Source organism: Cinclus cinclus, chromosome 28, assembly GCF_963662255.1.
Source record: "Cinclus cinclus chromosome 28, bCinCin1.1, whole genome shotgun sequence".
Taxonomy (NCBI): Eukaryota; Metazoa; Chordata; class Aves; order Passeriformes; family Cinclidae; genus Cinclus; species Cinclus cinclus.
The window spans coordinates 3,705,265-3,719,343 of NC_085073.1; the positions used below are offsets into that span (position 1 = coordinate 3,705,265).

Below are 14,079 nucleotides of genomic sequence, written 5' to 3' on the forward strand. Positions count from 1 at the left end.
CCCCGGGCAGTGACACCCCAGGGGCTGTGACACCCCATGGACACTGACACCCCCGGGCAGTGACACCCTACAGGCTGTGACACCCCCGGGCAGTGACACCCCAGGGGCTGTGACACCCTACAGGCTGTGACACCCCCGGGCAGTGACACCCCCGGGCCGGGTGGCTGCGGGGAGGGCCGGGCAGCCCCGACCGGAGCGCGGGGAGCAGAGGCCGGCGGGGCAAGGCCCGTCCCCGCCGGGCCCCGCTGCAAGGACAGCCCAGAACGGAGCTCAGCCCGGCCCGGAGCTCAGCCCGGCCCGGTGCCCGCGGCTCCGCGCGGCGGGGGCGGAGACCGGCGGGGGCGGGCGCGACCGTGGGCCCGCCCGGGCCGGGGAGGCGGCGGCGGCGGCAGGTGGTGCCGAGCAGCCGCAGGACGGAGCCGGAGCCGCAGCCGCCATTAGACAATAGGCGCCGGCGGCGGGAGCGGCGCGGGGCGAGCGGCGCGGCCGGGGCGGGGCGGCCGCGGGGCCGGGGCGGCCGGACCCGTGCGCGGACAAAGGCGGCGTGCGGCGCGGGGAGCCGCGGCGGGGGCGGGCGGGCAGGCGGCACCGGGCCGCTCCGTGCGGTGGACCGAGCCGTAACCTGACATGATGTTTCCACAAAGCCGGCACTCGGTACGGAGCGGCCGCGGGGCGGGGCCGGGCGCCGGCGGGGCCGCGGGACGGTGCGGGGGCAGCCCGGCCTCCCTCGGCCCCGCGGGGTCGAGGGGATCGAGCGCCTCCCGCCGCCGGCAGTGCCGAGGGGCGGCGGGGCCGCAGGCGGTACCCGGGAAGGGGCCCCACGGGTGACCTTGGGCGCGTCCCGGGAGCGGGCGCTGGGCTCCGGGGGTGCCCCCGGCGGGGGCTCGGGCCCCGGGGCGGGCTCGGGGCGGGGGGGCCCGGCGGCCGCCGGCTCCGGCCTCAGCGCTGTCTCCTGTTGTTCAAGGGCTCGTCTCACCTGCCTCAGCAGCTGAAGTTCACGACCTCCGACTCCTGCGACCGCATTAAGGACGAGTTCCAGCTGCTGCAGGCCCAGTACCACAGGTATGTGCTTCCCCCCGTGCTGTCCCATGCACGGGAATCGCTCCGATTCTTCGGCTGGTTGCTTCGCTCCGGGGACCGGATGAGAATGTGGGGAAGGGGAACCCGGTGGCGTAGCTTGGGACACCTTTGGCTGGAGGAGGACCTCGGGCACAGCGTTGGTCGTGTCCACATGGGAGCCCAGCGAGGAGAACGCCCATTGCCTTCTCCAGCCAAGGTCTTTCCTCCAAGTGCTGCTCAGCCAGGACTGCACAGACACTTGCCAGGCCTCCTGCCTCTTGCTGGGAGTTTTCCTCAGTTTTTTTGCGCTGTCTGCCATTCCTGGACTGCAAATGCTGCAGGGAGTGCTTAAAACCAAAAGCTTCTACTTTTTTGTGTGTGTTTTTGTAAATAGTGCTGCTGCCCCAAAAGCTGGCTCGAAACAATCTGTTGCTTTGCGTTTGTGTGTCTGACATAAAAAATGAAGGCCTTTGGTTGAAATTGTCTGGGTGATGCCCTCTGCCACAGCCTGGTACTGCTTTTGGTGTGTGCCTTGGTGCCATGTGGCTGCAGTGTCCCCCAGCCCAGGCTTTGCCTGCAGGCAGGTTGCAAGTTTGTGGTGGTGTCATTCTGGCAGTAGCAGGCAGAAAAACTGCTGGAAAGTGGCCATTTCCTGGTGTCTCTGTGCCTTGGCAGTGCCATCAGGGGAGTAGGGCAGCCCAAAGAACGTTCCTGCTGAACGGGAAGCTCTCCCCCCACGCCGCTCCACCCCCTTGGACTTAATCTGCTCAAGAAGGAGCAGGTTTTGTGTAGGTGAAGCTGTTTCTTGTTTGAAACATAAAACCACAGCACATGCTGGCTGCAGTTGCTCGGCTGGTGAGTTGGAGTCTCATAAAACACTGGGAGCAGCGGCACTTTCTCTGAAGGGTGTGAAGAATCCAGGAGAGAGGAAAAATCCTTGCTTCTGGAGGGGTGTGCTGCACTTGGGCCTCCCCCCCTAAGCAGAAGTGGGTCTGGCTTTGGTTTTGATGTTGTATTGGAACATCTCTTGAGTGCTGCAGACAGGTTCTGTGCCAGAATATGTCCCCAGCTGCCAGCGATCTGTTGAGGAAAGGCAAACCCCTCCCTGGGCAGCCAACTCTGCTTCTCCCCAGCATTCTCCTTCCTGTGGAATGGATTTGCCTGAGGGAGGTCAGTGTTCTGCTGGTGGATAGCCTTGTGTCCTTTTCCTGAATATGTGCTGGGGAGACTCCAGCTGAGTAAGTGGGAGCCAGCTCTGCGTGGTCACCACTGTGCCGGCAGAGCCTGTCTGGGCTCTGGTCACCCCTTGAAGTCCAGACCGTGATGTCCAAGAATCCAGCCTGGCCAGGACAAGGCCATGCAGGAAGCAGCTGCTCTGTGGCGATCAACTCTCTCACCTCCTGTTTGTGGTTTTCTTACTGTTTTCTGGCTTTTCAGCTTGAAGTTGGAATGTGACAAACTAGCCAGTGAGAAATCGGAGATGCAGCGTCACTACGTCATGGTAAGGACCAGCCGAGAGCAGAGCGTGTGGGTGGCAACACCAGCAGGTGCCTGTGGTGGGCTCTGCCTGGCAGGGAGCCCACGCCCTGCAGAGCTCCAGGGCTCTCAGCAGGGCTGGAATTGGCTTTTTTTCTGAAAATGGGGCTGTTTTGTGTTGGCTGCACGCAGGGGGCTGTTGAAATGCATGGTAGCAGGGAGTTTTTTTGATGTAGAAAATGGGTCCCGGTGGGTGATTGCTTGATGGCTTGGCTCCCTGTGCCTAAAGGAAGTGGCAGCTCTTACACACCTGAGGAGGTGCTGCAATGTGCTGGTGTGCAGGTGTTTGGGGACTCTGGGAAGGTCGTGGCCAGTGAGAGACAAAGCAGTGCTCTGAGAAGTCATGAAACTGGGAAACCCCACCAGCCAGGTGTGAGTTGGAAGCAGAAATCAGCTTCTGTGCAAGGACTAAACCTTGTATACCTTCTGGTGACCCTGCAGCCTTGCTGAGCTGTGCTGCTGAGTGCTGGCACGTGTGTCCCAGCACAGGGTGTGCAAGCCCCAGGGCAGTGCCTGGTAATGGTATGAGAAATGGTGCCATGTGTGGGCAGCAGGCTTAGCTGTGGCTTTCCAAGGAGAAATGTGCCAGGAAACAGCCATGTTCTGGTGAGCAGGGTGAGGGTTTGCCTGCAAGGTAATGTCTCTGGAGCCCTTGAAGCAGAGGGAAGGGATGCCAGGCAGGGCTGTGGTCTCTTCTTTTTCCTATCACGGAGTTAACAGAAGGCTGCAATACTGTCCATGAAGATGAGCTGGTTCCTGCTTGCCAGCTGCTGCACCTGCCCTGGAAAGAAGAGATAAGATGTAGAAATTAATAGAGCAGTTCTTCAGAGCAGACTTAAAAAATCAGCAGTAGGGGAGCTAGCTGGCCCCTTCATCTTTCTCTGCTGCCCTTGTGGCCAGACTCTGAGGCTGTAGGGGAGCAAGGTGTGCTTGGGGCTGGGGACAAGGAGAAGAGGTCACAGCTTTTGTGGTGTATTAATGGGGAAGCCTGCCCTGTTCTCACTGGTAAACAATTGCTTCCTGTACCTCAGTCTGCACAGAAACCCTCATCTCCAGCAGTGGCCAAGATACAATTTTTTCCCCCCTTCAATGCTGGCAGTCACCAGAATTGATTCAGGTTGCTGTCAGCAGCAGAGGGGAAGGGCTGTTCCTCGTGGCGCAGCGCTGGAGGCTCTGCAGGCGCAGCAGCTCCTGCCTTGTCTGCGTGGCTGAGCTGGAGCTGCTGCTGCTCCCCGTCACGGGGAGCCGAGAGGAGGGTTCCTGAGAATGTGCAAAGCTGCTACAGCTGCTCTGATTTTTGAATAAGTCACAATTGGCAGCTTGGGGGACGGGCTCCTGCTTCCTGCTCGGTCTTCAGAATGCAAAGAAGCCTCGAGAGCCCGCAGCAAGCTGAGATCATTCCGACACCAAGCCGGGCTCTTCATCGCCTTGTGGCATCGGTACCAGGATGCCAGTGATCCTCAATTAAATGAGCACAGATGTGGATTGTTCTTTTCCCTTTGGAAGAATCAGGATTGCAGCCTGCAGGCTGCAGGAGGAGGTTTCTAAACTCACAAAACATCAGCCTTGTAACAGCTTCTTCCAGGGGTCAGGAATTAGCTGCCTCTGCCAATAGATTGTCTGTAGCTGCCTGTTGCTGCTGCCCAGGGGTTTTCTGGGTGGATTGTTTTTGTGTGGTGGGGGGAGGTTTCCACATAACTCCTTCCTAAACAGCTGGAGCTGTGTGCAGCTGGATGTGTTACTTGCTAGATGAAGTCCAGTTGTGATCTCTCCCATTTGCTGCTGAAGCAGTCATGGGCTTTAGAATACTGGCCAGGCAAAAGCTCGCAGAGCCAGGCTGCCTCTCTCCTGGCTGTGCTTGGGGAAGTCTGGAGCCCTGAGCCGTTTTCCAGGTTTGACACAGCATCACTCACTCTCACCTCTGTACAGACTGTGGAAAGGTGTCTGTGAGAGGAGTCCTGTGGAGCAAGTTTCCAGGTCTGGAACAGGGTGGTCAGGGAGCACCTGGAGGGGGTCTCTGTGCTTGCCTGCTGCTGTCTTTGTTTCCTGGGGTTTGCTTCTGCTCTCCTGCCTTGCCCAGCCTTTTTTGAAAACCCTGCCAGGAATACAGTGGTGGTTCCCAGCACTTACCTGGCAGAGACTCGACTTAAAATTTGTTTTTTTTCCTCTTCTCTCCTCCTCTGCAGTACTACGAGATGTCCTACGGGCTGAATATTGAAATGCACAAACAGGTAGGGGGAAAAGCATCTCTAAGTGCTGTAATTCCTGGGGATGGTGCCTTATCTGCTCTGTGTTGCCCTCTGTCACCTCAGTTGTGTTTCAGGAGCTAGAAATGCCATCAGCCTGTAAAATGTAAGATTTCAAAGAGCTGCCTTTGAAATTCAGCCCCCCCCCCTCTCAGGATCACAGTGCTGGCCTGTGGCCTCCCATCCTGGGCTCTGGGCACCCTGTGGTTCTCCCCAGGGCCTCAACAGGTATTTGAGCATCAGGAAGGGTCTAGAGCTGTGGCTTGGAGATTCTCTGGCAGCCTGGATAAGTTTACTCATTACCCTCACTGGTGGTTAAGTTGTTAATTATCCCCAGTGACTAATTACCTGTGGTGTTAACAACATGAGCCTCCTCTGAGCCTGTCTCTATCTGGCTCCAGTCACAAAGTCGGCTGCGTGTCGTGGCTCAGTTTTAAGCCTCTTAGCACAGTTCTGTTCCTCACAAAGGCACTTGGTGCTTCTGATCCCATTGCCCTTGTTGCTAAGCCCATGAGACTGGCTTCCCTGGGAAAACCTGGATCTTGTTGAAGAATCTCAGCCCCCAAATCCTCTGCTGTTCCTCGAATGTCTCCCAGCCTCATCTGCTTCCCTGTGGTGCTGTTGGGGTCCTTTCAGCTGGTTTTGGTGTGTGCCTGTACCCTTTGACTGTGTATTTGTTTTGACTCCTTGGGAAGGTGATTTGCAAAGGACTGGTAGCTTCACTATTTGTCAGGAGAAAAACATTTAACACCTCAGGATTTGCCACTGCTGGTGTGAGGGCAGTGAGGAAGCTGCCCAGCCCCTCTGGTCTTCCCCAGTACCCCCTGTCCAGCAGCTCAGCTGGGAAGGGGGAGCCTGAGAGGGCTGAACAGCTATGTCCACATGAGAGATGTGATTCAGCATATCCCCACCTGAGTCTGCAGTAACTTTGCTCTCTAGTTGCTCCCAATTGCTTAAATGAATGTCGGGGAGGAAGAGGAATAATGAAACTTTGCTCTTTGCAGTCAGCAGCATCCTTTCATTTAACCATGCAGGGAGGAGCCTCAGGGGGCAAGGTGATTGATTCCCTGTGGCACCAGGATGCTGCCAGGAAAGTGGGTTTTCTCAGAGCCATTTGGGGACTTAGGCCTGGCCAGAGGAGGGGGAAGGTGGGGCAGCTGATGCTGTGGGTGCTTAGTCCCAAGCTTCCTGACCTTTCCTCTCTTATTTCTCCCACCTTTTAGGCTGAAATTGTCAAGAGGCTAAATGGGATTTGTGCACAGGTTCTGCCCTACCTTTCACAAGAGGTGAGTCCTCCAGCTTTGGGATCTGTTGGCTCCTGTCCCTCTGCAGCCAGGAGGTGTTTCAGCCCTCCAGCACAGACAGCTCCCCACCCCTGGATGGGAAACCCTTGCTTGCTCTCAGCCCCTGCACAGGGACCAGCCCTTCAAGGTCGTGTTGACTTCTGGAACTGTGTGTGGTGGGTAATGGGTGCCCCTCCATCCCTTTTGTGACAGCTGGGGACAAAGCTGGTCCTGCTCTGTCCTGCCTGTGGTTCCTGAGCCATCAGCCATGTCTGCAGTGGGAGCTTTGGGTGCTAATCAGGGGAGAGGGACACTCAGAAAAATACCTCCATATGGCTCCTCTTTGAGATCTGGTTCCTCTGCCTCATTAATTAATGCAGCTGATGGACTCCTCCCACTCCCCTGAGAAATTAATTGGGGGAGGGGGTGCTTGGAGTTGCTGTCTGAGGCGATGGGGAGATGAAGCACTTCCAGAGCCATATTTTCTGTCTCCCCATGGAGGCTGAGCTCTCAGCAGTTCTCCTGGCCCTTTGGGGGTTGGAGGCTTCTTGCTTTGGGTCAGTGCTGGGCTTGGGGCACAGGTTCTGTTTTTCCCACCCACCTGTTCTTAGGACAGACAAAGTCGCTTGCTGATCAGATCAGAGCTGCCTAATAACTAAGCCCCAGCTAAATCTTTTGCATCTTAATGCAATCCTTAACCCTGTCCTGGTGCCAAAATGAAAAATCCCCTTGCTGAAGTGCAGTGGACAGCCTGGTGTTCCAAGGACTTCGTGCTCTGCAAGGAGCAAGTACATTTCTCCCTTTTTGTTTTTTAAGTACATGATACATCAATTTTTTTTCTGCCTGTGTTTGGAACACCCAGCTGCTTCTGTAATTGGTATCCAGGATGTGTCCCAAGGAGCTTCCCAAGAGCTGCTGATTTTAGGGCTTGTTTTGTTTGTTAGAGGGTCTGTGTAGGTGAAGGGTGGCAGGATGAGAGACACCTTGGAGCCTTCTGACCGAGGATGTCTGGGTGTGTGGAGAGCAAGACAAGGATTGGGGGTATGAGTGGACCTGCTTAGCCCTGTAGTGAGGACATAGATGAGACAAAGGTGCTTTCTTCCCTGCTCCTTGCTGCCCTAGGCCTGGGTGTGAAGCCCTTGTTTTGGGTGAAGTGTATGCAGGTGTCTCCAGCTCTGGGTTAACCAGCCCGAAGGTGTGGACTGGGTCCCTGTTCCGCTTCCCTGTGGCACTAGGAGTGACCCCAAATTCCTCTGTTTTTTCCATGCCAGCATCAGCAGCAAGTCTTGGGAGCCATTGAACGAGCTAAGCAGGTCACGGCGCCAGAACTGAACTCCATCATCCGCGTACGTGATGCACATTTAGTTTGGGGTGGGAGGAGTGGGAATCCAGGCCCTTGGCCAGGATGCAGAGCTGGGCTGTGGATTCCTGACCTGGGGACATCAGGGGACCCCTGCTCTGGTGCTGCAGCGGGACGAGGCTGCAAGGCTGGGCTGGCTGTGCTGGCACAGGGCTGGTTCTTCCCAGGCTTGCTGTGATGTTTGCAGGGAACCCTGCTCTGTCTCAGCCGGGTGCCAGGAGAGGAGCTTTGGTTTTGAGGAGGAACTGCAGTAGGCACTTGGCATGAAAACACCAAATGCTCTTGGTCAGAATTGTGAGCGAGGGGTTTAACTGCAGCCTTGGGACATGCCAGAACCTGAGGTCAGGTGTCCTGTGGGATGGGGGCCGTGTCCCCTGCTGGGGACACACTGTTGGGTGTTCTCTAGGGGTTGTCACAGCAGCAGGGTTTGAGAACCTCTTTTTCCACCGAACCCTGAGGCTGCAATGCTCTCAAGCTCCCCGAGTTGCCTGGTTTAAACTTGATTGCTGGCACGCTCTGGCCAGTCCAGACCCTTGGTGTGGGGGTCCAATTGCACTCAAAATGACAATACCCCCGTTGTGTCTCCATGTCCGTCCATCATTCCCTACAGCAGCAGCTTCAAGCTCACCAGCTGTCGCAGCTCCAAGCCCTCGCTCTGCCTCTGACTCCGCTCCCCGTGGGGCTCCAGCCCCCATCACTCCCCGCTGTCAGCGCTGGCACCGGGCTCCTGTCGCTCTCGGCCCTGGGCTCGCAGGCTCACCTCTCCAAGGAGGACAAGAACGGCCATGATGGGGATGCCCACCAAGATGATGACGGGGAGAAATCGGATTAGAGCGACCGGGGTTGTGGGGGGGGGGGGGGGGGGGAGGGGGGCCAGGGGAAGGGGGCTGTCTGGGGAGGGAGGGGGCGGGTTAGTGCAAAAATGCAGTATCTCTCTCTACTTGCTGTGCAGCAGGGTCGGGGTGACCCGTGCTCGGTGGCAGCTCGCCAGGCCTCTCCCCACGGGCGGCTGGCAGGGCTTGGGGGGTGTCCCCAGCGCCGTCCCCGGCTGCTGCACAGCAAAGCAAGCGCCATAGCATTACCCGTGTGGCCAATCGTGCTCTCCCTGTGCCCAGCCTGCCTTCCCTGTCTCTCCTCCCACTCCGTCACAGAGTCTGGCTTGGGCTGCTTTGGGGCCACTTTGCTCCCTGGCTGTCCCAGCTCCTCGGTGCCCTGTGGCTTCTCCCTCCACCTGCTGCTCCCCCCTCGGTATTTAAAGATTGCCCCTTGATCCTAACGGTTCTGCACAACTCCCTGCTAGGATCCCTGGCCCAGAACAATCTCCTCCCTTCCCCAGGTGCTCTTGGTCTCGTCGCATCGCCCTGGCCCCGTGTCCCCCGTGCCCCTCCTGCACTAATACCAGGCCGGCGCCTTGCTGTTCTGCATGTACCTGTTCTCGACCAGCTCTGGCTGCCAGGGGCTTTACCCTGGGCTGGAGGGGGAGCCTGTGCCACCTGCTGCCCCTCAGCACAGCATCCGGCTCTGGGGGCCCAGGTGTCTGGGCAGAGGGGGCAGGCAGACCGAGAGCCTTCCCCGGCCCTCCCCCTCCCTGTGCCCCTGCCCTGTGTAGAGGATACAGCAGCTTTCTCTGTTCTTATCTCCGTGCGCTAGCGTGTCTTCTTAAAAAACAAAAATGGAAAAAAAATAATAAATAATAATCTGGTGTTTGTATATAGTTCTTTAGAAAGATCTTGTTTTGCTTTTTGTGTTTAATCACTTGACCTATAATAAGAGGAACTGAAAATGCTGTATCAAGGACGTACAAGCTGTGCCTTTCAAATAAAGAAATAAGAAGGTTGGTTAAAACCATGACTTGCTGCTGCTTTCTTGCTGCCTCTAGGATGACGTTAAAATACTTTGCTGTGTGTCCTGTCCTATCAGATGGGGGAAATGATTTGTGGAGTACAGGGTTCACCTGTGCTGTGGGAGGTGTCTGGAGGTGCATCACTCCTTCCTTCAGGTGGTAGCATATCCCAGATTATTCCTTTCTTGTTGGATGTTCTGCTCTCCCTCTCTGGAGGCTTCTCTGGGAGCCAGGACCAGCAGGGTTAACATTCGCACCTCTGGCTCTGGATTCTCTCCCACTCTTACAGGGGCTGGTGGCATGGGGCCCTCCCTGTGGCCTTTGTGGCTCTGGGACACCCCTGCAGAGGTGGGGGCTGTGCCATGGCTGAAATCTGCTGGAAGCAGGGCCAAGAGGATGCCTGGGCAAAGCCAGAACAAACGAGCTCAAGGTGAAAGTGGTGGGTGGTGAAAAGGGAACAGGGGACTCTCCAGAAGAAAAGCAAGGAGCCAAGTGCCCCCGAGGTCTATAAGCTCTGTGATGGTTTGGTAACACATGTGGAGGTCCCTTTGGGCTGCCACAGGTCTGCTCTGTGTGTGCATAATTCATTTTTCCTGTGGGCACAGAGGATAAGCTACTTCTGTGGCTCTCAGGCCCCTCTGGAAAATCTGGCCTGCGTTGCCCTGGGGCTGAGATTGCTGTAATGGAATTGGCTCTCGATAATTAGAGCTGTCCTCTGGCTTCAGAGCCTGCTCCACCCTGATAACATCTTCCCCTCGGTATCTCTTAGGCCAGTTGGAGTGGGAAAATTTCTTTCCTCTGGGGAGCAAGCTGAGCTGGGGGAGTCATGGTGCACCCAGCACCGAGGTATGGAGGGGCTGGTGGCTTGACGAACCTGTGGGCAGCACCAGGGTTTGACAATGCTCCTGTTATCTGCCTGGTCAGCCTAACCTGGTCTGGGTACGGCTGGGGCAGGGTGCCCAGTGCAGGCTGGCAAGAGCCAGGGGTCTGTGCAGGAGCACGGCTGTGGTGGTGGCCACTGAACTCTGGCTGGTGGCTCAGGCTCTGCAGGGGGGGGAGTCTCTGCCCTGTCCCCCCCAAACCGAGCATAGGGGCAGACCCAGAGTGCAGAGCCCATGGGGAGAGCACAGCAGCCGTGTGCCAGGGGCTGGCCTGACCCCAGTGCTCCTGGGGGGCTGCAGCCCCGGGCAGACCCATCCAACCCTGGCACTGCCTGGGGGCTCCCACTCCGGAGCTGCCGGAACGCTGCCGATCCCACCCCGCTGTCCTACAGCTGCTCTGGGGTCTCTGCTGGCACCCAGCAGGTCCCTGATGTGAAAGGCCAGCACGGCTCCTGGCCCAGGCTGCTGCAAGGGGCAGCTGCTGGAGCCATCCCTGCCCTGGCAGTGTCACAGAACCCACCGGGAGCTTCCCCGGGGCTCCCGCTCTGAGGTCACCAGCCCAGATTCAGCCCGGGGGTAAGGGGATGTTACTCCTGATGGATATGCAAGGGAGGAGTATTTAGGAGAAATCGTTCAGGGCTGCTTTCAGGAATAGAGGTCCCTCTTGTTGGAGCTAATCAGCAGCCTCGGTTCAGTGGGCAAGGGGGCTAGCCAAGCCACGAGGCCACTGGGGCTGGGGAGCTGCTCTGCCCTGGGCTGTGGGGATCTTGTTCCCTGTAGGAGATGAACCCTCTGTTAAAGTACAGAGAGAACTTCTGGACTCTCCAAATCCCCTGCACAGATGCTAAGCTGAACCTTGTGCTCCACTCCTATGATATTCCATTCCCAAAGCATTTCTCTGCAGGTCTGATATCCCATCCTACTGAAGGGCAGCGTTGTTCCCTGTGCTTCTAGCCTGGCTCTGTTTGCCACTCTCCAAAGGGAGCCATTTCATAGGGCACCTTCCCAGATTTGGGCTCAAATTTTAACTGCACAACAAGATCTGCAAATCTAACCCACACCAGCAGCAAAGAAAAGGGTTAAAAATACCCCGCTTGTGACTCTCCCAGTAGCTGCAGACTTGAGAAAACAGCTTCTCTCCTTCCAAACAGGGCTTGTAACCTCTCAGAAGGCAGGAGCCCCTCTCGGGCCCTGCAGAACAGCTCAGCACTCACAAGGACACAGCTGACAAGGGGCCCCCAACGCTGCTCAGGGGTGATTTGAGCCTGTCTCCTGGCAGAGAAGCCCTTTCTCCTCGTGTTCCAGAGGTCATGGTGCCAGAGTGGGACGGGGATACAGGTTGATGGTTTGAGAAGCAGCTCTGCTGCCCCAGAATCCTTGGGAAAACTCAGCAGAGCCCTGAATTATAAAGGGTGGGTAGAGAGAGATCCAGCAAAGGTGATCCACAGAGGTCACTGCCCACAGAGGCTGTGGTGGACACAGAGGGCAGGGGACAGGGGCAGGACCCCATCTGGCAGTGACCCATGTCCTGACCACCGAGCAGCCCAGCATTAACCCAGGCCCAACATGGATTCCTGTTCACAGCTGACAGGGATTTGACAAAATTCTGCTGTCACACAACTCCTTCCTCCCACCTGCCTGTCACTGGAGGGTCAAAACCCAGCCTCCTTCCTCCTCCATGAAGTGAGCAGGTGGCAGTTTTTCACCTGTTTAGGTTCTTCCCACAGGACAGAACCTCCAGGCTCTCATTCCCTGCAGGAGTCAGAGTCGCCACTGCCATATCCCCCTCTGGCTCCCACCCTCCTCATTTTACAGCACAGCTCTGCCTGGAACAATGGCACAGCCTGAGCGCCAGGAGCGGTGGTGGAGCAGGGCTTCCTCCCCAATCCACCGCTAATGCAGGAACGCCGAGCTCTTCCTGGCTGCAGCGAGCACCAGATAAAAGCTAAAAGAGGCATCAATAATTAAAAACCACTCAGAGCTGGTAAGTGCAAACAGGAGCCAACACACGGATCGAAGGCAGAGCCCAGGGTCTGTCAGCTGCTGGGTTGCTCTGAGGGCTCCCACTCCTCTTTTGCAGCCCCTAGAACCAGGGGTACCTGGAGGGAACATCTGTCCCTAAGGGCTCTGGGGACACGTGGCTTTGGAGAGTGGACACCAGCACTGGGGGTTTGGGGATGGGGAGTTGCAGTTTGATGCTGGAAGTTTAGCTCAGGGAACTGGGGAACCTTGATTTCCAGAACAGCTTTGGCTGAGATCTCACTGGTTTGCTGCCAGATCCTTTCCTCAGTTCCCCTTCCCATCTCATGTTCATTCCAGGACTGACTCTAGCCAGGGTGAGGTCCCTGTTTGTGCCAGCTGTCCTGGGAATTTCTCATTGTCTGAGGGTGCCAGGAACTCCTCTCTGCTGAGTTCATGCCTCCTCATTCAAGCAGGCAAGCGAGCAGCTGAAAATAGGATGGTTTGGTGAGCCACAGCCACCCTTGATGTCTCTGCAAAACGTGATGGCCTCTGCTCTTGACCATCCCCTCTGGAGATGTGCTGGACACAGGAGGCTGTGTGGGCACAACCCACCCCATGGCATGGAGCAGGCCAGAGGTGGGGCTGCCCTTCCTGTCCCGTGTCCTCTGTCCCAGGCTGGCATTCGGGGAGGCAGCTGAAAGGTAAAAATCCCGGGGTAATTCCAGCAGCAGCAACCTCTTTTGCTGGGATCCAGTTTCAAATGGAGCTCCTGGGTGTCCCAAAGCCTGGGCTGGTTTGATTTCTCTGCTGCTGATAAACAAAGGGCTGTTCAGAGCATTTTCCTCTTGATCCCAGCATAGATTTCAAATGCCCTCATCCTTTGGGGCTCTTCCAGGCCCTGCCACCACCAGGCACGAGTATGTGGCTGCTGCAGGGGGTGGCTGAGCATCCTGTAGTGGTGACAACCAGGTCCCCGTTCCTGGGGCAGCTGCAGGACCATCTCCCCTGGCTGCTGGGCATGCCAAGGGTTAACTGCCGTTGTTTTCTCCCATCCAAACACAAATTAATCTCTGGGTTACAGCCTGTGCTGCTCCAGGGCTCGTGTCAATCACTGATGGAGGCTGATCAAGACACGTGTGACACCCATCACTCCGGAGCTGCCTGCTCAAGGTTTACCTGTGTCATTCTCCTGAGACAGGGGAGCACAGAGACTGCCTAAGGAAAAACTGGCAATTTTCAGAAAGGAGTTTTGAAAAAATGCTGCAAAACATCTCCTCAGTCTATCCTTCCCTTGAAACAGGATCTGAAATGTTTCCAGCCTTTGAAAATACACTTTCCTTAAAAAAAACCCAACTCTCCCAATAAGGCAACACACACACCCACACAAACACACAAAACCTTTAAAACTTTACAGTTGGATTAAAATATGCAGATGTACGGTGTACACATAGAGAACATCAATGTGCCTGCATAGAAGGGAGGGTTTTGGAGGGTTTGAAGGGGGCCATCCCTGCCCCGTCCAGTGAACACCTGTGGCTGGAGAAAGGTAAAGGGGCAAGTGCTGAGGTTGGGTTGGCTCCTTGCTTGGAACTGACAGAGTCTGAGGCCAGCCTGACCACTGCCGAGTGAGGCCCCAGTCCTAGCTAGGAAGGAGAGGGAGAGACACCAGGGGATAGATGGCATGGGGGCAAGAAGAGGGAAAGCCTCCAGTGCCCAGCACCTTGTTCCTGCCTTGGCCACTGCCAGCATGCAGCACGTAAATAACACAATGAATAAAAGATTAGGATGAAATGTGAGGCATTAAATATTTAACCTTGTGCCTGCCTGTGCAGTGCCCAGGTACAGCTGGGTCCTGCAATATTTAAAGGTTGTTCCTCACTCGCTTTTACCATCCCCAAGTGCGGTGACT

The 14,079-nt window shown here is 56.6% G+C and overlaps 1 protein-coding gene across 3 annotated transcripts; it reads left to right on the top strand.

Moving 5' to 3' along the window:
• The first annotated feature begins 488 nt into the window (after positions 1-488).
• TLE5 (TLE family member 5, transcriptional modulator) lies at positions 489-9,329 on the top strand. 3 transcript variants are annotated; one of them, XM_062510158.1, is made up of 7 exons: positions 489-654; positions 965-1,062; positions 2,497-2,560; positions 4,782-4,826; positions 6,065-6,127; positions 7,396-7,470; positions 8,098-8,317. In XM_062510158.1, the coding sequence occupies exons 1-7, from the start codon at positions 628-630 to the stop codon at positions 8,314-8,316; spliced, it is 591 nt and encodes a 196-aa protein (XP_062366142.1). In that variant the 5' UTR covers positions 489-627; the 3' UTR covers position 8,317. The 3 variants fall into 3 exon arrangements, with proteins under 3 accessions (XP_062366142.1, XP_062366143.1, XP_062366141.1); XM_062510159.1 differs by lacking the exon at positions 8,098-8,317 and adding an exon at positions 8,821-9,329 and having other exon boundaries at positions 490-654; XM_062510157.1 differs by having other exon boundaries at positions 495-654; positions 8,095-8,317.
• Positions 9,330-14,079: the final 4,750 nt, after the last annotated feature.

What these genes read in the sequence shown, in the direction of transcription:
- TLE5 (XM_062510157.1), top strand. Translation starts at nt 628, where the DNA reads ATGATGTTTCCACAAAGCCGGCACTCG. An exon ending in TTCCACAAAGCCGGCACTCG is followed by an intron (nt 655 to 964) that starts GTACGGAGCGGC and finishes CTGTTGTTCAAG; the next exon opens with GGCTCGTCTCACCTGCCTCA. An exon ending in ATATTGAAATGCACAAACAG is followed by an intron (nt 4,827 to 6,064) that starts GTAGGGGGAAAA and finishes CCCACCTTTTAG; the next exon opens with GCTGAAATTGTCAAGAGGCT.